The sequence below is a fragment of the Acinonyx jubatus genome, chromosome C1, assembly GCF_027475565.1.
Source record: "Acinonyx jubatus isolate Ajub_Pintada_27869175 chromosome C1, VMU_Ajub_asm_v1.0, whole genome shotgun sequence".
Lineage (NCBI taxonomy): Eukaryota > Metazoa > Chordata > Mammalia > Carnivora > Felidae > Acinonyx > Acinonyx jubatus.
The window spans coordinates 129,622,030-129,648,070 of NC_069381.1; the positions used below are offsets into that span (position 1 = coordinate 129,622,030).

General features: G+C 33.9%; 1 protein-coding gene across 3 annotated transcripts in view; it reads right to left on the reverse strand.

Moving 5' to 3' along the window:
* The window catches only part of LRP1B (LDL receptor related protein 1B), a 1,862,224-nt gene that overhangs the window by 288,997 nt on the left and 1,547,186 nt on the right, over positions 1-26,041 (reverse strand). For all 3 annotated transcript variants that reach the window (XM_053214983.1, XM_053214982.1, XM_053214984.1), the window contains exons 44-47: positions 9,986-10,178; positions 9,230-9,355; positions 4,891-5,019; positions 2,132-2,251 (exon numbers count right to left, since the gene is read on the reverse strand). In XM_053214983.1, coding sequence (XP_053070958.1) covers positions 2,132-2,251; positions 4,891-5,019; positions 9,230-9,355; positions 9,986-10,178 — 568 coding nt within the window. The remainder of the gene's footprint in view (positions 1-2,131; positions 2,252-4,890; positions 5,020-9,229; positions 9,356-9,985; positions 10,179-26,041) is intronic.

Genomic DNA, 26,041 nt, shown 5'->3' on the forward strand with positions numbered 1-26,041 from the left:
TTCTTATGTTATTAGTATATTTAGTTTTTTTTTTTTTATTTCAATAGGCAATTCTGATGTACTCCCCTACAGCTATTACTCCATACATCTCTGAGCTTTCTCTCTGTAATGAGTTCAAAATAAACACTTCTCTTCTAAATATACTACTGGAGCCCCAGCTCTACATCTATCTAAATGTCTTTGGAACAGTTCCATCTGAATGTCTACAGGTGCTCCCCTCACAGAATGCAAATATTATCTTATTCCTATCCCACGTGAACAAAAGACCTATAAAAATAAATTTAAAAAATAATGAAACACAAATAATAATTTAAAAACAAAAACAAAAACAAAGCTCACAAAACTCATCTATTCTTTCCTATGCTTTCTCTGGGATTACTACCCGAGATAAACCTTTTAAAATTTGTTGTATCTGTCTCTCTCCTCTTTATTCTCATATTTGGCTGCTGTGATAGCCTCCTGTTTTATCTTTCTGATGTCAGTATTATAGTTTTCATTTTCACAATCAAAGTGTTTTTTTTTCCTCTTTTTTTTAAAATATAAATTTGATTATACTGGGCTTCCTTTAAACCTTCACTGACTTTCTGGTGACTATAAGGTGAAGTTTATGTTCCTTAAAATGGGTCAAAATACATCTTCAAGTCATGGCTCCTTCCTCTAATTTGTCTCATTTTTTCTAAACCACTTGCCAGTATGCAATCATGCTCTGACCATATCAAATTATTTGCAGCTTTCAATATTAGTCTCCCTACTTGGAATTACCTTCTATTTTGATCATTCCACCTTATTTATACCTTATTCCAACCCACTCCCCCAAGAAAAACTTGGTATTCTTATATGTGCAATTATAGTACTTGATATAAATCTTCATCTGTAAATTACTATCTTTCACTTGCAGTTTGAACTCCTTAAGAACAGGCAGATGACTTATTAATTTTATGTCTTCATCCTTAATGCATTGTACACAATGAAATGTGTTCAGTGAATGAAGATTTTTAAAGGAAAATTGGTTTAGAAAATTCTTTTGGGTCCAGATTTTAGGAGGCCTTAAATGTCAGACTCAAACATTTGTTGTTTATTCTGTAAACACCAGGACTCCATTTGTGATTCTTTATCATGTCTATGATTAAAAATACAAGGTGAATCCTTATATAGCATTTACTATATGCCAAGTTCTGTTCTGAGTTTTTAATATACTCATTTAATTATTGCCTCTTTTCTTATAGCTTGGGAAACTAAGGCACAGATTGGTTAAGTATTTTATCCAAAGACAGAGTCAGTATTGGGATTGGGGCTAAGATTTTGTCCCAGGTAGTCTGGTTTGCTGATCTGTCCCAGGAATCACTGTAAGAACAAGTTCAATAAAACATTATAGCATGATTAACAACATTTGCATTAACTGGAAAGAGTATAGGCAGGGAGACAAGTTAAAGGACTGCTGTGTTGGGGTGTCTGGGTGGCTCAGTCAATTGAGTTTCTGACTCTTTGTTTCAGCTCAGGTAAATATCCCAGGGTCATGGGATATATCTATACTCAATGTGGAGACTGCTTGGGATTGTCTCTCCCTCTCCCCCTCTCCCTCTCTCTCAATATTAAATACATACATACATACATACATAAGGAACACTATGTTAATCCAGGCTCAAGGTAGACTGAAAGGGAAGATATTTCAAAGAATTGGATGATTTATTGATGCATGGGCATGTGGGTGATAAAGTATGGAGGAAAGAGGAATCCAAGTTCCTGTCTGGTTGTTAGGAAAATGATGAAACACACTCATGTGAAAAACAGAGAATTGAGAAATGAAGGAGAGCATTTTTGGAGCAGTACATTCAGTATTACACATTCTTGTAGAAATGTCCAATAAACAAGGAGGTAGAACTGAAGATGTAAGAAATGACACGAGTTTTGGAGTGAGTGAAGGGATAAAAATCAGAATGGAGAATACAGTCATAATTTTCAATGAATTCTAATAACTCCCCTCCAACAGCATCTACTAAAATGTGGTCCATATATGTTAGCAGGTGCTATATACCAAAAGGGTGAAACCACTGTGCTGTCAGGGACACACTGTGGAAAATTTCAGGAAACAGCATCATAACATTCCTAGGCTGAAGCAGCACATATTTACCTTTACAGTCTAATTCATCAGAGTTGTCCCCACAGTCATTTTCACCATCACATAACTTGCCATGCGTAATGCAACGACGATTGTAGCAGGGCTTGAAACCTCGTCGACAGCTTCTGTTTTCTTATAAATGAAAATAGAAACAGAACTGGATGTCTTACAGAGATATTTTTAAAACAAAGAAAATCACTGATGAGATCTCATTCATAACAACTGGATCATGTATCTATGAAACAAGTGCTGTGCAGGATCAAAGCTCTAGATTAGAGCTTTGCATATTCATGCGTTATCAAGTGGTATATTCAGTAAAGACCTTTTTGACTAAGTATTTTAACTTCAGTGTTCATACTTGGAGACCTCTTCAAATTATACTCACATTATTGCTTCCTATATTTGTGTCCACTAGCATGGAAATAAACATACTAAACTTTCTCGAGAAATCAGTCTCTACCTCAAAAGTCATAAAGACACTCTCAATACCTATCTCCTATCTCTTCTGCATGCTGTAAGGATTTTATAACAAGAAAAAAAAGTGGCAAAACATGTATCCCTGAATCAGTGAATCAGAGAGTTACCTAAATATCCATAAATTCCCTTAAAAATTATCTGAGTGGCTCAGTCGGTTAAACATCTGACTCTTGATTTCGGCTTAGGTCGTGATCTCACAGTTAGTGAGTTCGAGCCCCGCATGGAGCTCTGTGCTGATAGTGTGGAGCCTACTTGGGATTCTCTCTCCTTGTCTTTCTCAGCCCCTCCCCGACTTGTGTGCGTGCACATGCTCTCTCTCTCTCTCTCTCTCTCTCTCTCAAAATAAATAAATAAACTTAAAAAAACATTGAAAAATGTCTACCAAATTTTCTAAGAATAATAATAATTGCTTTCTAAATGTATTTACCTTAGAGTTTCCTGGGGCACCTGGGTGTCTCAGTCGGTTAAGTGTCCGACTTTAGTTCAGGTCATGATCTCAAGGTCTGTGAGTTTGAGCCCTGTGTTGGGCTCTGTGCTGACAGCTCAGAGCCTGGAGCCTGCTTCAGATTCTGTGTCTCCCTCTCTCTCTCTGGCCCTCCCCCCTCATGCTCTGCCTCTCTCTGTCTCTGACAAATGAATAAACCTTTAAAAAATTAAAAAAAAAAGAGGGTATCCTGTATTTTCTGATTTGGGGCAGAAGGTACCACTTACAATAATAATAACTGCCATTTACTGAACACTAATTTTGTGCCAGGCTCTATATTGAGCAAATGTAAATATACTTCTGTTTATTTAGTGTTCTGAATCAACATTCAAACTAGGTTTGTCTTGTAGTGAGAAATAAAAATACAGAGAAGTACCCTTGCTCCTACTAGTCATACACTAGTAGGTTTAGGAACATAAATGCAACCTCAGGTGTAACTCCAAAGCCTAAAGTCTACATCTACGGGGGTATCCCCCAGGCCAAATGCAGCCTGTGAGCCTGTTTTTGTATAGCTCTGGCTCTAAGAATGGTGTTTATATTTTTAAAAAGTTTAAAAAAAGTTTTTTAAATAAAGGATAATTCACAGAGAGCACTTTTGGCCCACAAACCCTACATTACTTAACTAACTAACCCTTTCCAGATAAAGTTTGCCAACCACTGCTCACACGAATATTTTTAGGAGATAAAAATAATGTGAAATATATTCTCAAGACAATTCATAATAAATACAAATTGCAAGCTGATTATTATATTTTTATGCAGTTTAATATTTTCATAGTGTATAGAATATAACCATTCATTCAAGTGAATATGCCAGTTGAGGTAAATTCACTAAGATTTCAGTTATAGATCAATCATGGACAAATTACATCTGACTATCATTTTAACGGAGAGTGTGATTCTGCAACATAAAAGAGAGAACTGCCTGTGAATTGCCCAAACTCTATCTCCCTCTTATTTTAACCACTCTTTGATCATTTAGGTGTAATTATTATCCGGGTGATAGAACAAAGGAGAAAAGTAGAAACCAAATTCCAGATATATATTCCTGAATTTTACAGAGCATACAATATCAACACTCTCATACTGCAGTGTGAAAATAAATCAAACCATTTTGGAAATAAGCTGGAACAATGCTACAATAACTATTAAGGATTACACATACACAAATTTCCAGGAAAAATATTGTGATGAAGGTAAACATCAGTTGCTTGCTGGGCTCAAAAAGCCAATCTCTACCCTCAAGAGAGAACAAAAGGTTGACCATCACTTGGTGTCACCTATAGAGGTACAGCTGGAAGAACTCCCTGCTTGATGGGGAGGATAGCTAAGTCAATAAGCCCTTGTACCCAAAGACACTAGCCCTGGGCCAATCCAGGAGGCAAAAATAAGGATGACACTTTGATATCAACTCAACAATGTGCTGAACTGATGGTGAAACTTTACTGCAGAATAAACTTACAATATCTACCAATAACTAATATTTCTGACTTACACTTTAGGAATGTAACCCTAAAACTTACTCCTACATGATGAATAACTAGACAGCTAAAAAGAAAGGCTCTTGAATTTGTACTTTGTAGACAGAAAGCCATGGGGAACTTCTTCACTGAGTATCGTGAGTACCGAATAGGAATAAGGAGCCCCGTTTGAACAAGAACAAAGCCAAATCTATGCCTTAGACCTGCATATTATTACAGACATTCAGGAAATCATACCTATGAACTAAATGGAGATAATCAAACCAAAAACTAGAAAAATAATTACAAACTGCTCTCTGAAACAAGGACATCATACATGGGACACTTACCACAGTAGAGTAGTTTCTCATCTGACTTATCCTTACAGTGAGGAATGCCATCACAGGTGAGCTGGTAGTCGATACACTCTCCATTTCCACACTCAAACTCTGAATACATGTTGCAAGAGGAATTTTTTGCTGAAAGGGAAAAAGTCAAGGTTTTTACTCAATAACAAACATAATGTTTGCTGTTTTTACCTTCCCTTTCTAAAACTTTTGGGACTTGCCTCACTTCATTTTTCTTTTATACCTATTTGTATATTTTGCTAATTATTTTGTGACTATATATGTATGGAAAGAAGGATGGGCTTAAATTTGGGTAACTATATTTGTGCATATTGCTTAACAGTCCACCTTAAAAAGAAATTGTAAAAAAAAAAGAACCAGTTAAATGGGCTCTGTACATATTGAGAGTGTGTGTGTGTGTGTGTGTGTGTGAGTGTGTGTGTTTTCTTATTGGAACCTATTATACACTCTTCAATACATTGACATTTTCCAGACATAGACTTCTCTTGTTTGTTTGATTATTTATTTACACTTGAGTGTAGTTGACACTCAATATTACCACAGTTTCAGGGACAGTGTTTTGTTTATTTTTTGTTTGTTTTTTTTTTTTGTTGTTGTTAATGCTTGACTTGATTCATCTCATTTAAATCTACCTCCAACCTATATTCCTCTCCAACTACCTTTTAGCAGCTTTTGTCATTCAGATGTACTGAAACTGCTAAAAAGATTCTCCTCAGACTCTTGTTCTGTGCATTGTGGGAGGTACCAGGGAGCAGAACTGATACACACGGCCAGCACCTGCTCCTTGAAATGCACAGGAAACCATGGATTAAACTGGTAGAAGAGACTTATAAACTGAAAAGCATGTGAACCAGAATTTATGGGCTCCAAGTGACCACCACCATATTGTCTCACTTCTAAATCTCAAGATTTTACTAAGAAATTAAAAGCCAGAGTTTCTGGGGCGCCTGGGTGGCTCAGTTGGTTAAGCGTCTGGCTTCGGCTCAGGTCATGATCTTGTGGTTTGTAGGTTTGAGCCCTGTGTCGGGTTCTGTGCTGACAGCTCAGAGCCTGGAGCCTGCTTCGAATTCTGAATTCTGTGTCTCCCCCTCCTTTTCTTTCCCTCCCCTGTTCATGCTCTGTCTCTATCTCTCAAGAATAAATAAACTTAAAAAATTAAAAAATTAAAATAAATAAATAAATAAAAGCCTGAGTTTTTATGTGGCTTGCCCAATCTGTGAGCAAAGACCCACAGCAACAAAGTATGAGCAAACAAAAACCAAAAACATCTTTCCACAGCTAGGTTTCATTGTTTCATTCCTGGAACACCAGTGTGTAACCCCTGTTGTAGAAAGAGCTTTCGTGGGGAAAGTGGACTTATTTTTATTCTTAAATAATAGATTTGCCAGCAAACACTTGGAATCTAATGTTTTGGTTGCATCCCTTGTGTTGTTTGCTTCCTTGTACTCACTCCATTGCTTGTTGAATAATTGTACAGCAAAATCTAGTCATGTTAATTATGTTGGAGGTAACTGGAATTCATTTACCTCCACTAATGCAGAAAACAGAGCTTAATTTTATAATTTACTACCAATTTCTTTTTAAAGCTATACTTCAGAAATATTCCAGCCACTATTACTACTTGAAGTTTGCAGTGTTTTCTTTATTATTTCTAGAAATTATCTCATTTTCACAGATTATCAATCTACCTACCTATGACTTTTAATTGAACTCTTTCATCGGTAATTTTTTTTCATATTCTAAAAATATTTTGTTTTCTTGGTGCAGTCTAAATTTCAGTGGTCATTAGCTAAGGTGGAAAGTCATCTTAGAGAAAGTAACAAAGAATTAAAAAATCTAAAATATCATTAACTTTAAAGAAAGAAGAGCTGGAGCGTCGGGGTGGCTCGGTTAAGTGTCTGACTTTGGCTCAGGTCATGATCTCATGGTTAATGAGCATGAGCTCCGCACTGCTGTCAGCACAGAGCTTGGTTCGGATCCTCTGTCCTATCTCTTTGCCTCTCCCCCACTCACGCTGTCTCTCTCAAAAATAAATAAACATTTCAAAAAATAAAGGAACAAGTGTTAAGAAGGGTGCTGACATTACTGCACATGATCACAATAGAGCATGAGCTGAACAAAATTCACTTACTGAGAGTCTATTGACATTCCCAACTTATTCTACTTTCAACACATCCTATTTAACTTCCCACTTCCAGTGAAAACGAACTGTTATGATTGAAAATGCAAATTTTGTTTTTATAATCATTATGCCTTTGAGGGGGAAAATATTCACAACAAAAAATGTTTTTATTAGGTAAAATCAAATCTTATATAAGCACAATTCTTGCTTAGGTATGTTCATATGAAATAGTATTGAGTGTTTTATGCTTCTTTGCAGAAACAAAAATGTGGTTCATCTGTCCTCTAATTCTCTTACAAGGTAATTACTTTAATTATATTTGCTATTCTTATTTCTGTTGCGGGTGTTGATAAGGTTAGGGATGTTGTATAAAATGGAACTGCCTAATCTTTCTGTCAAGAATTATGCCAACACATGGTTTTCCCTCCCATACCCCGAGGGAGGTGTTAGTAAATGGCCTTTCACCCCTTCAACACTGCCATTAACATTCATGAACTGCTCTGGGTGAACTAATTCAGATGTGGACATAGATATGCCAGAAATATCCTCATTTCCCAAAGATGGATTTGACAAGAAGTTACTTTCCAATCTCTCTGCTGGACCACAGGATTTCAATATGAATGCACCATGGATACAGGATGCTTCTATAAAGGTCTGTCGGCTCTGAGGAATCCAACATCACTCTATAGTTGCATGTGAATACAACTGTGCTTGTTTAAAAGACAGTTTTCTTTCTGATTCATTCCCTCTCATCAATAGAGAGAAGCAGGTGGCTTAGTAGGGACAGATGTATCTAATCTATTTTGCAGCGAGCACAGGCATCCACTGTATACAAATAAGCCTTGCTGTTTCGACTAAAGGCATTGCTTTTCTACTGGCCTGTATTGACCTGTGAAAGAAACATGAATGATTCTAATGCATGGCTAACACTCCAGGCTTACAGATGGCATCAGATCCAGACCATTACAGCTGAAACCACAAAAGCAAACTGAAAGAGAGTTTAAGCAATTGCCTGAACAATTCAAGGAATTGTTGGGTTACTAAGAAATACAGGAATTTGTGGCCCGAATTATTAAAATTGTCTTCATTTAAAGTTCACTGACCAACTGCATCATTCCCTCGTTTGCTTTGGCACAGTCTTAAGTGAAAGTCTTTTACTTCTTTGGCTAAAAGGTGCCCTTTGGGTTGTGGTACCAGTGTGCAAAGTGAAAAGGTATATCTGTGTTCTTGTATGAGGTGCGATAGTTTTCAAGGTAAAGAAAACGATGTGAAAGTGCTTGCATTAAAGTACATGGCAGAGAAAAGAGAAGATCCTCCTGGTAAATAAGGACCAAATACAAAGATGAAACCTACTTATACTATCTGATGCAATGGAGCATATCCAGCTCCACTGGTTTTCTAAGATGAAAAGGTAGAAGATGTAGAAATAGATGATGAGAGAAAAAAAAAAAGCAAACAATCACCACATCCTGAGAGTGAGTTCACCAATTTCCAGCAAAACGTTTATCTTTTGTCTTTGTTATACACAACAGTCTTAATGTTAAAGATGAATTAACATTCTTTATGTCGCTGGCTAATTTCTCATGGCAGTATTGGAACACTTGAACCTTATTTATTTTGGAAACAGTTTGAAAACTTAGCTGTTAATAAGTGTATACTGTAATGGTACTAATTAAAGATTGCAATGCCTTTTGGGAGGTATAAACATCACGCAAGGCTGCAATGTTACATTCTTAATTAACCGTTTGGAAATGATTACAAATAAGCTGCATGAGCCATTCTCTCTCATTTACATACTGTGACGGACTGTGAGTAGTTTCACTACAAGGCTTCTGATCTACTGCCTATATACTGGTTTGTTTCAGCTTTATTAATTTTGCTATTGACTTCATTTTCAAAGTTGTAACCACAAGTTTGCAGATGATTATGTACGCAGGTTATTTCTCTAATCCAACACCTTCCAGCCCACAATGGGGGGAACACACCATTTGTCGCTGTTTGGATTATCATTATCTATCATATGGTGTTACAATTAAGTAGAATGGTGGATCGAGTTCTTTTTAGGATAGAGAGATATGCCAACTGGGCCTTTAATTTTGGAGAAAAGTACAACTTCATTAATACTGAAACAATTTCAATATGTCTGTGTGTGCTTTTTGAGAAGTTATGTCATATCACATTTCAATACTCTTTACTTACTCACACATCTGTTGTCATCTAGCAATATGCGATCCCCCCTGCAGGAACAATTCACTCTCCCATTAGGAGTTAAAAGGCACAGGTCATGGCAACCTCCGTTTAATAATGAACATGGAGAAAGTTCACCTGCAATAAAGAAGCTTTATTGGTAACATTTTATATTGAATTTCTATTCTGTTAGATAGAGATTAATAGTAAACTGTTAGACTGCACCCATCTCTCAAAGATAAAAATAAGAAAGATTCAGGACTTTTGAAAATCCAAACATCACAAGCAATAAGAACTTTTGAAAAACATGTAACATAAATCACTACATCTTCTACAACATTTGTCAAGGAAGCCACGGCATCACATGAACTAGAATCATTAAAAACCACATTGACACTTCAAGCTGCAATTTTTGTAGGTGTTCCAGTGATTAAAGAACTTTTAAGCCCAGATGTAAAGCTTATTTATTAAGAAGTATTATTTTCAAGGAAACAATTTGATTTGAATGTTCAAAGATAGGCAGTGAGAGAGAATAAAATTCCAGAAACAAGTAATTAAAAAGGAACTGTTCCTCTGGTGATAAATTCAGAACTACAGAAGGTATCTTAAACCTTTCAGATGATTTTATTGTACTGCATGGTCAAATCCTGAACACTATCCCAGGAACTCTAAGAAAACAAAATTCAACCAAGTATTACTAGAACACATAGATGATTTTTCAAGAGATTATATAATTAAGAAATACATTTAGTGTCTAGTGTAACTTACAGCTATTAGTGTCATTGGCAACAGCTATGATTCCCATTGGTTGGTGTGGAATATCAGAACGAAGAATTTTTGTATCTCCTCCTGTATACTTGTTGGAACGCAGAATAGCTCTTCTTCCCCAGTCTGACCAGAAGATATAATTGTCATAAACAGCCAAACTGAGGAAAGTTCCTGGCCCAGATTTGACAATCACCTGAAATAAATTTAAATATGTTTTTTAAATGAAGATATAGGCATTCCTATAACTACATCCACTTTTACTTCAAAAAAAATTTAAAAATTAAGAGTAGATAGCTTTAATCAATGAAAATCAGATAAAAATGCATTTTACTGAATGTATTTTTATAAAATTCTTAACAGTTTATTTTAAATGTTTTAATCATTCTTAGCTTTTACAATGTATTTGTTTAATATTTTAAGTATATTTCTATTTACTAATCATTCAGTTCATATAAACAGTTGCATGTTTTCAATATTATACAACAAAATCACCAAGCCAAAAATATGAGATTCTGTGTACTAATAAACATTTATCTTTTTTAAGAATCATCAGACATCCAGTGAACACTCATCAAGCTCTCAGAACTATATAAGGAACATAAAGAACTATAGGACCCAGGTTTTCCTTCAGGAAGCTTTTACCATCTCTTTCCATTACAATTACTTCCATTACAATTATTGCTCTTTCCAATACAAAATTCCATTGCAATACTCCCTTATATCTTGTGTGACAGTCCTGAAAAAAACCTTCATTGATGTTTTAACAAGTGTCATGGATATATGTTTTCCTTAACACATGTAATGCTACTGAGGAAAAAAAAAAAAAAACAGAAGATGAACTAGATGCATGTAACAATGTGGGTTGATTTCAGAATAATTATGCCGAGTGAAAGCAGCCAGAAATAAAGATATCACTCATATACTCTAAAAATTTCAAAGTAATCTATGGTGACAAAAGAAGAAAACAAAACAAAACAAAACAAGTGTTTCCCATGGACAGAGTGAGGCAGGGGAGGGATGGAAAGAAAGAGATTAAAAAAGGAAATGAAGAAATTTGTAGAGGTCATGGATATGTTAATTTTCTTTCTCAGCCTCTAGAACTCCAAGAAATAAATACCTGTGGATTAAGCCGCCCAGTCTATGGTATTTTGTTATAGCAGTCTGAACTGATTCATCCCTTCATTTTAGAAAAGCCAAGCTTTAAGATTTATATCTACTTTAAATTTCAACAAATATATATATATGTATATATATGTATCTATAAATACATATATGTGTATCTATATATACACATATATACATATATGTATATATAGATACATATATATACATATATGTATATATATATAAAAGCAAATATATATATAAGCTTATATATATATAAGCAAAATGATGAAGGAAAGATTGTTTGTTATGAGAACATGAAATGATAGCTACTCTAATGTGCGATCTGGGAAGATTTTCCTGAGAAAGGGAATGATGAAGAGTCAATAGGACAGGAAAAGAGAAAAAGAGAAAGAAGGGCTCTGGGCAGAGGGAATACAAGGTGTAGAAGCCAAGCGGAAGGGGAAAGAGAAAATGAACAAAGGTTAAGCAGCTCAGACATGACAAGAGGATCCCATGAAGAGGCAAGAAGGGCAATGTATAGGGTAGATCAAGGCTGTGAATCTGAGTTTTGTTGTGAAAGTTATAGTATGTCATGCAGGTTTTGAAGCACATTAATATCATTTTCGGTTTGTAGTTTTATAGATTATTTAAAGATTACTGGTGTAGAGATTAGATTACATAAAAACAAAAGAGCTGCAGAGAGACCAATTAAGATCAGCTGTATTTGTCCAGACAAATGATAACAGTTTTGATGTTTTACTTAAGAAAGGTAAAGAAGATGCAGAGTAGAGCAGTATTTGCAAATGAAGGACTTCCTAATTTATTTTTGTCAAAATTCATGAGAGTTTTTATTCATTCATCTATTCACTCATCCACTCATTCATTAGTTCGTCCTTTTACTATTTTTTTGTTGTTGTTGTAAACAATAAAAGCTAACATTTCACAAATGCTTACAATGTGCAGGAAGTGTATATATTACACGTATAAAACCTAACTTTAATCTTCATAGCAACTGATAGAGTAAATACCACTTCATTCCACATTTCACTGATGAGGACTGAAGCTTGAAAGGTTATATAATCAACCCTAGGTCATAGATGTACTAAGTGATTTGATGCCATTTCAGATCCAAATAGATTCAGATCCAGATATTCAAATATTCAGGGCAAGATCAACTAAGATCTGATTTTAATTTTTTTTTTAAATTTGCCTTACTTAAAGTAACTAGAGAAATTCTTCTTTAATATTAGCATATGTATATGTACTGCATTATTTTATCTAGGCTCCTTCAGGTTAGGAACTAAAGTAATTTCTTTGATTCCCTTTTCTATCCAGTATCATATTTTGCATGAACAAAATACACACTTTGATGAATCAGTAAGAATGAAAACAAAATTTTAATAGTTAGACATAAATAAAATTAGTCTTTTTTTTTTTTTGATGGCTAACAAGTAGCTAGTCCTATGACAATAAAAGTTCTTCTATATTGTTACCAAAAGTCTATTTGGTATATACAGTAACTTCTATGAATTTTAACACTGACTGAGTCTAGTAGCTTACTTCTCTACTTCTGCTGACACAGAGAGAGAGGAAAAAAGCAACTTAAATTCAGTCTATAATTATGTATGTTGCTTTAATAAGGTACAATAGGTTCTACTGAGAATTGAGCTGACTCCAGACATCTCATTTCACTGGTTAGAGTTCCATGTGGAACAGAGAAGTGAAATCCACTAAATTATACTTTCTCGTCTCCATGTTAAAACATTCTTATCAAAAGTTCACAAATACTGCACCTTGCAAGCCTAATCAGCATCTCTATTACAGTGCAGAAGCTTTGTCATCATAAATTGCACTTTACCATGTTATATGGTAATGTACCATTACGGCATAATTTTGAAGCACTTTCACTTTGAACCTATAAATAGGCTCATGTTTCAAAATGAGAATTCATGTTCATTCAGAAAATGCATTTCTTGACACAGTGTATATTAACCTCACATGTGTCCTCCTAGATAGACAATTAAATTGGTAATGCCACTTAGACTTGAAATTTTGTGTCAGGAATTTAATCACTAATCATCTGATTTTCCATCCTGAAACTTCTCCGGTGCCTTACTGGAAACACTGGAAACAATAAAAGAATACGAAAACATTCAGTTTTATAAACCAGACAACATATTTCCAACACCCAGATGCTAAATGTTAAATCAAACAATTAAAAAGCCAAGGAAACAGGAGGCTTCCCAAACACCTCAGGTGATTGCCTCACTGACAGGATGGTAAATGATTATTATGAGAAATGACAACTTGGCCCCTACCATGGTCAGGGATGACAAGGTGTTACAGGTTGCAAAGAAACAACTGTGGTTGCTTTAGCTTTAGAAGGAATGGCAATGTGTAAATCAGCAACTCAAAACGGAGAAATATTTAATTTAAGAACAGATGACTATATTTAACTTGAGTTTGAAGAATATGAAGTATCAAAATGTCATTAGTGTCCAATCAAATCTGGAAAGAACAACATGCACAGCAATCATCTAACAGACCACTTATTGTGTGAGACGGGTTGCCAGCTTTAGTTAGAGAGGCAAACCATCATAAAAGAAGAGTAGAGAATGAAATATTTTCATTTTATACTGTTTCTGATCTCTCTATTGACCAACCTCAACCAGATTCCAGGGACAACAAAATCAGTTGACCACAAGAAAGCCTGCTAGTGGCAGAGAACAAGGGGAAGAAAGTGGGGGAGAAATCTCCAGCTCTGACTGAAAGCGGTATTAGAAGTGAACCCTATTCTGAGACTCCTTAGTTTTCCCCAAATAAGCTATTTTGTTTCTTGCAATTCAGTCCCCAAATCTATAAACTGGGATAACAAATATCAATGACTCAACTTGGCTCTTTTTCTAAGGAAAGACAAAGGATAAGATATTTCCTAAGGCCACACAGAGAAAAATAAGATATTCCTGAAGTGTTATAGTCATTCCTAAATGAAATTTGAGCAAGTTGTTCATGTTTTGACTGCCGTGACTTCCTAAATGATTGCAATATTTTTAATTTGGATGTATTTAGATAGTTTGAGATTCATAGGCTGATTGTGTTAATAAAAAGTAAACTTAAGGAAAAAAACCTAAATATATTTTTCAGTAAGTTCTTTCTGTTTTGAATTCCTTCTAAAAACGTCTGCTGTGAGACCCACTGAGAAATGACTTTCTTGAGAATCCTCTCCCTGCTGCCCAAAGCAAAGTGTCTCCCTCCTTTTCAGACGCAGTTTTTACACACATTCATTATAACACTTGTCAGAGAGTATCGTTAAAGAGCTTATATTTTACCCATCTCCCTGGCAGAACTGAAATACTTGAAATCAGCAATCGTATGTGTTTACTTTTGTAACTCAAGTGTTTAGTATAGGACATATTTAACATCCAATGATTATTTATTTATCAAATCAGTTAATAAAAGAATGATTAAAAAACATTTCTTCTTGTGTTTGGGTTTCTTTCTTTTGCTTCTTATTTTTTTTTAAAGGTATATTTTATATGAACTTTGAACTCACCTTTATACCTTATTTGGTTGTGTCTCCAAAGATATAATTTTTTTCTTTGTAAAATGGTTATTACCCAAATTTGTGTTTTACTGAAGAACGGTAGGCATAATCTTCTCCGGATCACATTCATGCCTTTGATAAATATTTCAGTGCTGTTACTCTCTAGATCATTGCCTAAATACAACTCTCCTGGCATTTTAATATTTTACTAGAAAAAGTGAACAGCTAGTCAAAGAAGTGTATATTAAATCAAAACCTCATATGTCAAAGGTATACTGAAATGCCAGTTGTAATTTTTCAAATTGGGACTTACTGAATATCTGACAAAAATCAAATAATATTTTAGATGCTACATTATAAGAAGTTAAAAAAGTGTCCTGTACAAAAGGATGATTATTTGCATGCATAAAGACGTGTCTCCAGTGTGTATATTTATGAATAAAACTACCGACAAAGGACAGAAACTAATTTAACACTACATTTGAAAGAAAATATAGGGGCACCTGGATAGCTCAGTCAGTTAGGCATCTGACTTCAGCTCAGGTCATGATCTCATGGTTTGGTTTGTGGTTTCAAGCCCCACGTCGGGCTCTGTGCTAACAGCTCAGAGCCTGGAACCTGTTTTGGATTCTGTGTCTCCCTCTCTCTCTGCCGCTCCCCAGCTCATGCTCTGTCTGTCTCTCTCTCAGACATAAATGAACATTAAAAACATTAAAAAAAGAAAAAAAAAAGAAAAGGAAATATAGCCTAGGATTATCAGCCTGGGCTCGGGAGTCAGAAAATTTTGGACTATTTTCACACCTTGTCTTATTGTGCAACCTGGGACTTGTTATTTCACTTCTCCAGGCCTCTGTTTCTTCTTCTTTAAAATAACAAAAATGGAACTAGTATGTATCATAAAATTTTAGAAACTGTTAAATAATATTCATAAAACACTTAGCATGGTTACATAGTAAGCTTTTCATAAACGTTTGCTATAATTATTTTCCATTGAATGTGATAGCACTTAGATAGGTTTGTAAGGGTAGTATTTTAAAATACTCTGAGTCTTATTCCTAGTTTCAAAACTGTTACGAATGATAAAGAATCAACCTAAAAAACAAACTTTTAAAATAGATTTCCATTTGTAAACTTAATGCTTTTTCAATTTTGGAGATTATCACACCATCAAACCTCTGTTTAGAGATAAGATTAATGTCTGCTTTGGTAAAATCCTGGAGATCCATTTCATTTTTTGGTCATATGACAACTGGGAATTTCTACCAAGGGTCACAAAGGCTATTATGCCAATTTATTAACTTTGAAGGAAAATTAAAAAGCAGTGATTGTAATTAAGCAAGTCACATTATATTGACTCTGGCTGTCCTGAAACTCCTATCCCTTGAGCACTATAACTGCAACTGACTTACAGTTTTGGAAATCAAAGATTTTTGTTTGCTGTGTGTGGGAGGAGGGGGTTTATATCTCTTTTGAACATACTGTTCTAAACATCCTAATGATTGCTAGTCAAAACAAATAAAAAAAAAAACAGAAAAAAATCAAATCTCATTTGTTAAATTTCACCTTGAGAAAGTGATGAAAGATTTGTGATCAAAGGTTATATCCAAAATGTTTCCATAAATACTTTTATTTATTTATATTATTATTTATAATATATAAAATTAAAAAATATATATTATTAATATATTTATTAAATTTTACACATGTGGCTACAGTCTACTCCAGGGTCACTTCAGTAAATGTGAAAATATTTATAAAATTATATATAATCGTAGCAAGATGAGTTAATAAAAACATATTTGAATTTTCATAAATATGTGGTAATATCATCAAACTAAAAGCCATAACTTTTTAAAAAAATAAAAACGCTGTTAAAACTACTCTAGGATCTGGCTGCATTGACTATATACACATTCATATACACATCTTCCTTACTATGCATATAGTTTTCTTTTCAATCAACTTCACTGAAGCATAATTTACATATAAAATGTGTTGAACTTATTTTTAACAATTGCAATAATCATGCAAACACTCTTTTCCACCTCCAACTCCCAACCTCACATCCTTTTCATCTGAAGTAAACACTGTCATTATTTTCTTGATTAATAATACATTCTTATAAAATGCTGCTTATTTTTCACATTGCAAAAAGTCTTCCACAGTTGTTACGTGTGATTGCCTATAATCTTTAAAATTAAGAAACATATGGTAGAAATGTGTCTTAATTTAAGATTCAGTTTATTCAATAGAAGTCTGTTAAATGAAGCAAAAACTCAAAACAAAAAATAACAGTAACACAAGATAATGTGAATAAAAAGTAACATCCTTTTTACATCCAGATGTGAATGTATCTATACATCTGATCTTTTTCAAGATCCTTCAAAGTTCTTGAAATTGTCTATAATGTCTTATATGACCTGACCTTGTTACCACTCTGGAATTATCACCTACCATTCTCTATATTCATGCTCTCTCTATTCGGGCCACAGCACTCTCTTGATTGTATCTCAAATATACAAAACCATGTAAGTTCTTTACACAGGCTGTTCTCTGAGCTTGAGACCCTTCCCAAAATACCCCCGCGGCCAACTAGCTCACCAGTTCAAGAATTAGCTCAGGGGCACCTGGGTGGTTCAGTCTGTTAACCATCTGACTTCGGCTCAGACCGTGATCTCATGGTTCACAAGCTCAAGCCCCATGTTGAGCTCTGTGCTGACAGCTCAGAGCCTGGAGCATGCTTTGGATACTGTGTCTCCCTCTGTCTCTACCCCTCCCTCACTGGCCTTCTGTCTCTCTTTCTCTAAAAAATAAAAAAAATAAAACATTAACAATTTTTTTTTTTTTAAGAACTGGCTCAAAATCACTTTTTCAAATGAGGGACTTATCTTGAGTTCCCTACTACAATCTGCCTCCCTCTATCATGTCACATCCAATTCCTTTATCCTACTCTACTGTATATAACATTAATGAACTTGAAAAACATTGTGCTAAGTAAAAAAGCTACTCACAGGACCATATATATTGTATGATTCTGGTTATATGAAATGTCCACAATAGACAAATATGTAGACAGAGTAGATAGATATGTGATGTCAAAGGATGGAAGGAAGGGGGGTGGAGGACTGATGGCTGAGGGCTATAAGGTTTCTCTCTAGTGTGATGAAATGTTCTAAAATTGTCATAATAGTTGCACAACTCTGTGAATATAGTAAAAGCATTCTATTGTATATTTAATTTAATGGGTTAACTATTTCTGTAAATCTATTTAAAAAAGAAGAGGAAGAGGAAGAAGTAGTAGAGATGTGATTTGATTCCAGACTCTAGAAACAATGGCCTTAAGTATGACTGACAGCACAGAGGTAACTATGCTACTTCAAAAAAAAAAAAAAAAAAAAAAAAAAAGCAAAACACTATCTGCTCTTAAAAATTGTACATCAAAATAATACACTTTATTTTTTATAAAAGTACATAAGAGCACATGCAATAGTCATGTATATCAATATCTATATCTATATCATGATAGGTGATGAAAGAAAGCAAGAAAGACAATTGAATACATCAAACAATGCCATAGTATGCAATATGCAAATCTAGACTGAAACTCCACAAGTCATATTAACTGCTTTTTTTTAAATAGAAAAAATTGCAAATAACAAATTCCAAATAACAAAGGTAGAGGGGACTCTATGTTGAAGAGATGTAAGAGACATATCAGTAATTTTTAATGTATGGAATTTACCTGGATTTTAGTTCAAACTGACATGCAATGAAAGGCTCATATACATAGAATATCCTTAAGAATCCACAAAAAATTTCCTAGAACTAATACGTTAGTTGAGTAAGTACAGAGAACAGAAAGAATAACTTTATTTGTATATACTAGTAATAAAAAAGTTGGAAATTAAAATTAAATTAAATGCAAATTATAAAAGCAACACAAAATATTACATACTCTGGGACAGGAAACGTGTGATTGTGAAATATCTTGAGAGGCGGAAAATAAAGACTTGCTCAAAAAATGATGAAGTATGTCAAGAGGACGCAGGATTACACTTGGAAGGCTTCTCAATGGCCATATATGGGGCAATTTGAGCAACAAATATTAATGGTAACAGATTATAATTCATAGAATAAAATTAATCTCTGTGATTCCATAAGGAGATAAATAATTTAAAAAATAAAAGATAAATAATAACATGGAAGGAAGACAAGGAAAAGGTCTTCCTTACAGGAGTTTTCACTATATGTATTAACAAAGTAGAGCAGAAAAAACATATGTCATGTCAATAAATGTAGAAAAAGCATTTGATGAAAATCAAAACCGCTTCTTGATAGAACAATTATCAAATTAGAAATCGAAGGAAATTTCCTCAGGTTGATAACGGATATCAATGAACACCCTAAAACTAACATATTACTTTCAGGTGAAAGCCTGAATTGTTTCCCTCTAAAATTATCAAACTTCTGGAAGGAAATAGAATAAAATCTTTATCTTGAATTAGGGAAAAATTTCTTAGATGAATGCAAATCACATGAACCATAAAATAAATAACTGATAAATTCAAATTTATCAAAATTAAAACATGTTTTTCCTTCAGATACATCAACAAAAATAAATAAGTAAATAAATGAATAAAAGGCAAACCAGAGAGCAGGAGATAAATATGCATTTATCATAAATATGCATATGCATATTTAACAGGCAAAGTACTTAGAATCAAGGTAAATAAAAAACCATTAGGACTCTATCATTAGAAGTCAAAAAAAAATTTAAATAAATAAAGATCAACCACAGATGTTAACAGCTATTTTAACAAGGAAAATAGACAAGTGGCCAGTAGCCACATGAAAACATTCTCAACATTCCTAGCATAAGAAAACACAAATTAAAGCCACAATGATATACAAATATACACACCAGTGTCGATGAGAATGTGCAGTAACTGGAACTCTCACATACTCTTGGTGGGACAGTTAAATTGTATAGTCACTTTGGAAAACTCTTTACCAGTTTTTTGTTTGTTTCAGTTTGTTTATTTTGAGAGAGAAAGAGAATCACAAGTGGGGGAGAGTCAGAGAGGAGAAGGGACAAAATCTCAAGCAGGTTCTGAACCATCAGTGCAGAGCCCAATGCAGTCTCCATCTTAAGAATCGCGAGACCATGACCTGAGCCGGGATCAAGAGTCAGAAGCTCAACTGACTGCACCACCCAGGTGCCCCTTTAACAGTTTTTTGGGTTTTTTTTAATTTAAAAAAAATGACCCAGAAAATAAAAGCATATGAGGAAATATTGTGAAGTGATAGAAATGTACTATGTATCTTGATTATAGTGGTGATTATACAATCATACCTTTTTCAAAAGTCACCAAATTGTATACTTAAATTCAGTGAATTTATCTTACATAAATTATGATTCACACTCAATTGATTTTTTAAAAAGACAATTTCAAACATTCCTGCTGGATTATTTGATGAATTAGGAAGTACTATTCTTTAAGATACAATAAAAGTATTTTGATTATGAAAACTACATATTAGGAAAAAAATGCCTATCATTTGCAGTTACATACTAAAATACTTACAGATACAATGTTTCAGTGTCTAAGGTATGCTTCAAAATCATCCATAGACTAGAAATATGAGGGGGTATTTAAGAAACAAAACTTACCATATATTAAGAATTATTGAAATTGGGTGACCAGTACATGAAGTATATTACACTATTTCATTTTTGTGGCCTTTTGATAATATTTACTAAAAAATAAATAAATATGTTAAATGTAAGAGAAGGAACTTAAATTAGCTGTCTTTATCATAACTACCCATGATATAAGATGGTATATACTTTTAATACCAGGAAATAAGGTTCAAAGTGTACCAAGTAAGTTGCAGAACTAAGTTTAGAAAACAAAGTTTCCTATATCCAATCCATGACTCCCTAAATGTTCTATTGTCATACACACATAGAGAGAGAGAGAGAGAGAATACTAACAAGCTAAAGATACTATATCTAGATTAATAAAGACTCCAAAGATTATTAAAAGAAGAGGTGGAGCCATCTTAGAGATTGTTAACACTAAAGGAGTCAATGAAATAAAACTTGCTATTTTCTATTTTATTCAGCTATTGCTTTAAAAACATCAAGCTTTGTAAACACATTTGCCTTTTATCTGTCACAACCATTTTTAAAAATTGCTTGTTGAAATATGTTTGAAGGAAAAACAAATCTGAAGAGCAGCACTGTTCCTACAGTTCACCATTATGTACCTCAACCTTGGGAAATGGGTTAGTATCTGCATAATGTTGCAACCACCTTCGGGGCTACCAGTGCCACTTTACTGATCTAAACCTACAGAACAGGGTGTTACTCGGAAAATGGAATGCTTTTACCAAAAAGATTTCCTGAGAAAATTTACTCATTATTCCGGCATTTCAATCATGTTTTAATATTAAGAATATTGTTTTCTTTGTTGGTTGTGTCTGCAATTATGTCCAAAACAAAAATTCAGAAGAGTTTAAAGCTATTATAACCACTTGCCATAGCTGAATTCAGGGAAAATGTATTTTAAATGATGAAGCACATTCCTCATCCACAATTTATCAAAAGGTATCCAGGAGAAAGATTAATGGATAGACTTGGACAATCAAAAGCCTATGGTCTATTTTTTTTTTCTGATGCAGTAATAACACTCTCTTTACTACTTATAAGAGTATAAACCTTCTGAGGAAAGAGGGGCAGATAGGAACCAGTAAAGAGATAGCTGTTTTGGATGTTGATTCCATAATTTGTCAATCAGAAATACAGAGCTAATTCATCCTATATTCATTGAAGAAGAATTTTATTGACAAAATAAGATATTTTACTTTATTTTTGTTTCAGTTTTTTATTTAATTGATGGTTAACATATAGTGTAATATTGGTTTCAAGAATAGATTTTAGTGATCCATCACGTATCACACCCAGTGCTCATCACAAGTCCCTTCCTTAACACTCATCACCCATTTAGCCTATCTCCTGCCCACCTCCCCTCCAGCAACCCTGTTTGTTCTCTATAGTTAAGAGTTTCTTTTGGTTTGCTTCCCTCTCTTTTTTTTTTTCCCCTACCCCTAAGTTTATCAGTTTTGTTTCTTAAATTCCATATATAAGTAAGATCATACAGTATTTGTCTTACTCTGACTGACTTACTTCACTTAGCATAATACACTTTAGCTTCATCCACATTATTGCAAAAGGCAAGATTTCATTATTTTTGATGGCTCAGTAATATACCATTCTATATGTGTACCACATCTTCTTTACCCATTCATCGATGGATGGACATTTGGGCTCTTTCCACAGTGTGGCTATTGTTGATAGTGCTGCTATAAACAGCAGGGTGCATATGTGCCTCTGATCAGTATTTTTGTATCCTTTAGGTAAATACCTAGTAGTGCAATTGCTGGGGCGGGGGGGTAAGGTAGTTCCATTTTTAACTTTTTGAGGAACCTCCATACTGTTTTCCAGAGTGGTGAAAAATAAGCAATTTTATTTATTTATTTATTTTTTAAAATTATTTTTGAGAGAGACACAGAGTGCAAGTGAGGGAGGGGAAGGGGGGGGGATACACAGAATCTGAAGCAGACTCCAGGCTCCGAGTTGTCAGCACAGAACCCGACGTGGGGCTTGAACCCACAGACTATGAGATCATGACCTGAGTCGAAGTCAGATGCTTAACCAACTGAGCCACCCCAGCGCCCCCAAAATAAGCAATTTTAAAGCATGATTATACTTGGGTGATAGGAGCTTAGAATGATGAACCCAGTTTTGTATTACAACATGAACTTCTCATATCCATCAGTCCTTATGAATTAAGATTTTCTATTTCATCAATATGTAATGAGCCCTAACCATTCCTCCAAACTTTCTTTGTAATCTGGGAGCAAATGAATAATTCTTTGGCAATGTACTTCAGCAATATATATTGTCTTCCACAGACAACACCCTAGACTGGTAAGAGATGTTTTTTTTTTTTTTTATTAGAATTTAATACCATTTTAATCAAGTAAATCATATAAATGCTATTTGCAAATAGTATAAGAGAAATTTTCAACACACATTTATCAAGTTCATTTTCAATACTGTTGTGTATAATATTCAAAAAGAAACCATTAAAATATGGATATTCATGTATTCAGTGAAATAATTTATATTCCATGCTAGCAGAAAAAAAGTCATGGAAACTACTTTATATTCACTGAGATCTTGCTAATCTCCAAAATACTTAACCTCTACAGCATAAAAATTGAAATCTTTTTATTCTACTTATCAATGGCTCTTTCCCAATTAAACACTATTATTTTTTAAGATGGAAACATAAATATAAGCATTAATATCAAGTATTTCTTGCCATGTATATTATTATTTTTATTTTATTTACTTATTTTATTGAGACAGAGACAACATGTGAGCACAAGCATGGGAGGGGCAGAGAGAGAGGGAGACAGAGGTTCCCAAGCAGGTTCTACACTGACTACGTAGGGCTGGAACTCACAAATAGTGAGATCATGACCTGAATGGAAAACAAGAGTCAGGCACTTAACCAACTAAGTCACCCAGGGGTCCTGCCATGCATATTTTTTCATTACAAATAAGAAGAAAGCAAGTCAAATGGACTCAGAGATACCCCTCCCCCTTTAATTGTCTAAGATCAGAGGTATTTCAAATAAAACTTGGGGTGGTAGTGTAAGAGAAATCAAAATTTGAGCTTTTCGGCCTAACTTAAAACCAGTCATAGGAAATGTTCCAGAAACACTGCTATCCTGAAAGACATAATCATATATTTTTAAAAGTGTACCTTTCAAGAAACATTAATGTACTTTATCTGCAGTATAAGGTAGTATTCCTCTAGATTTTTTGTGTTTCATTTTTGAGAGGAAAAACTAAGGCACCAAGAGGAAAACTTTTTTCATGCCAGCTTCTAAGTGAGATAACAGTAAACAAAAATATGGCAAATGTATCACATTTCCTTCTAATTATTATGTACATGCTATATCATCTATCTATCGATCTATCTATAAATACATATTTAATCATGATTTTATATGAATATTTAAGGATACAATTAATATATCACGTAAGAGTCTTATATATCATTTTTCTTGACTTTTTAAGGACTATACTATGACCCATAGCATAATTTAAATCATATAATAATAAAATACTTGAAAATGAAAATTCAAGAATCTTTTTCTATCTCCTTAGCGAAGCTAATGATTTCTTTTACACTTGGACAACATGTACATTTTTATCAATAATTAAACAAGAAAAAGGAACCATTGTGCACTGTTGGTGGGAGTGCAAATTGGTGTAGCCACTGCAGACAACAGTATTGAAGGCTCCTCAAAAAATTAAAAATAGCACTACCATATGATCCGATAATTCAACTACTGGGTATTTACCCAAATAAAACAAAAATATTATTTCAAAAAGATACATGCGAACCTATATTTACTGCAGCAATATTGACAATAGCCACTGTATGGAAACAACTTGAGTGTCCATCGAAAGATGTATGAATAAAGATGTGATAAACATATACAATTGAATATTACTCCACCATCAAAAAATAATGACATCTCGCCATTTGCAACAACATAGATGGACTTGTAGGGTATAATGCTAAGTGAAATAAGTCAAAGACAAATAGCACATGATTTCACTTATAGGTGGAATTTAAGAAAAAAAGCAAATGAACAAAGGGAAAAAAGAGACAAACCAAAAAATAGACCCCTAACAAGAGTGAACTAGCAAAAGATTCCTAGAGCGGGGAGGTAGATGGGAGGATGGGTGAAAGAGGTGAAGGGGGATTAAAAAATAATAAGATTCTCAAAATAAGATGAAATAGTAACAAATTACCAGATGCGTCACTATTTGGAAAACATTTAGTCATTTACGGTGTCTCTTTGCTTTAATTATGACACTGTATATTTACCTTCAAAGGAATTAAATTTGCACACGAACTGCACTTTATTTATTTACTTTTTAATTTTTTTCAGTTTATTTATTCTGATAGAGAGACAGCATGAGTGGGGGAGGAAGAGAGAGATAGGGAGACAGAGAATCCCAAGCAGGCTCCACACTGCCAGCACAGAGCCAGATGTGGGGCTTGACCTCAAGAAACTGTGAGATCATGTCCTGAGATGAAACCAAGAGTTGGATACTTAACTGACTGAGCCACCCAGGTGCCCTGAACTTCTGTACACTTTAAAAAAAAAACTAGTAAATTAGAAAATTTAAGTTAAAAAAAAAGAGATCAGTCTTAGTGTCTTCACTAAGGCAATTATTTCTCATTGTTTATAACTCAACAAAGTAGAGAGTATTTTGAATGAGATCAGATAATTTAAGGTTTTCAATCCCTTTAAACACTTGTAAAACAAGATCAACAAACAAGCACTCAATCTCAAAATTTTTAAGTTGAAGGAAATTATCCTTGAGTCATATCTGTTTAAATATCTAAATAAAAATTATAGACTCTACTAAGTTCTTGTTCTCTTCCAGATTGGACACTTTAGATTTGATGAAGGTCACTCCATGGAAGAAAGGGTAGAAAATGAGAGGTCGGTCTCCCAATCCTGGTAAAGTTGTCTTAAAAAAATAAAAGACAACATAAGCTACATGAAACCACTAAATCAATTACTTCTAAGTCAGTGTTTAGTTGGAAGGCCTTCTTCGTGACCAGTTTTGGCAATTAAAATGATTACCCAATTGACTAGTTCTCACTCTTGTGATTTTTCAAGTAGGCATTCCAACCCAAAGGCTTTCAGGGTAACAAATTCTCCCACTTGGAAGTATTTTGCTCAAGGACAGATTAGAGTAAAAATAATTAATTAAGCTGCACATTTTAAATAGCTTTGCTACTAATTCCTCTTATGGCCTATAAATGAGATCCTTCATAATAGAAAAGAATAAAAATGTGGGAATAAAGGGAATGATTTCCATTTTTGCAGTTAATTAAAAATTCAATGCTTTACTCTCCTCCATGTTAATATGCATTTATCTACATTTCAAACTCTGACACTTTGCATCTACTTTCCTATAGTTGATCTAATTATGGATTTAAAAAATCTATAACATTCAAATATTCTATAAAATGCATGCTCTGCTTTAATTTAGCATTGCCAAGAGTCTTTTTTTTGGTATAGTGTCATTTACCATGCATTTCAAGGTATTTACTAATATTCATATTAAAGATAAATGTTTGCAGAAACAGTATTTGAAGAGGGTACGCTAATATATATCCTCAAAGTGCTTCTGCATGTTGGTTAGTTATAAACTTTATTTAGCTATCTCCATGAACTAGGAGCAGCATTTTGACCACTCTACCCGATATGACATAAATAGCATGAACACCTGCACAAAGTTA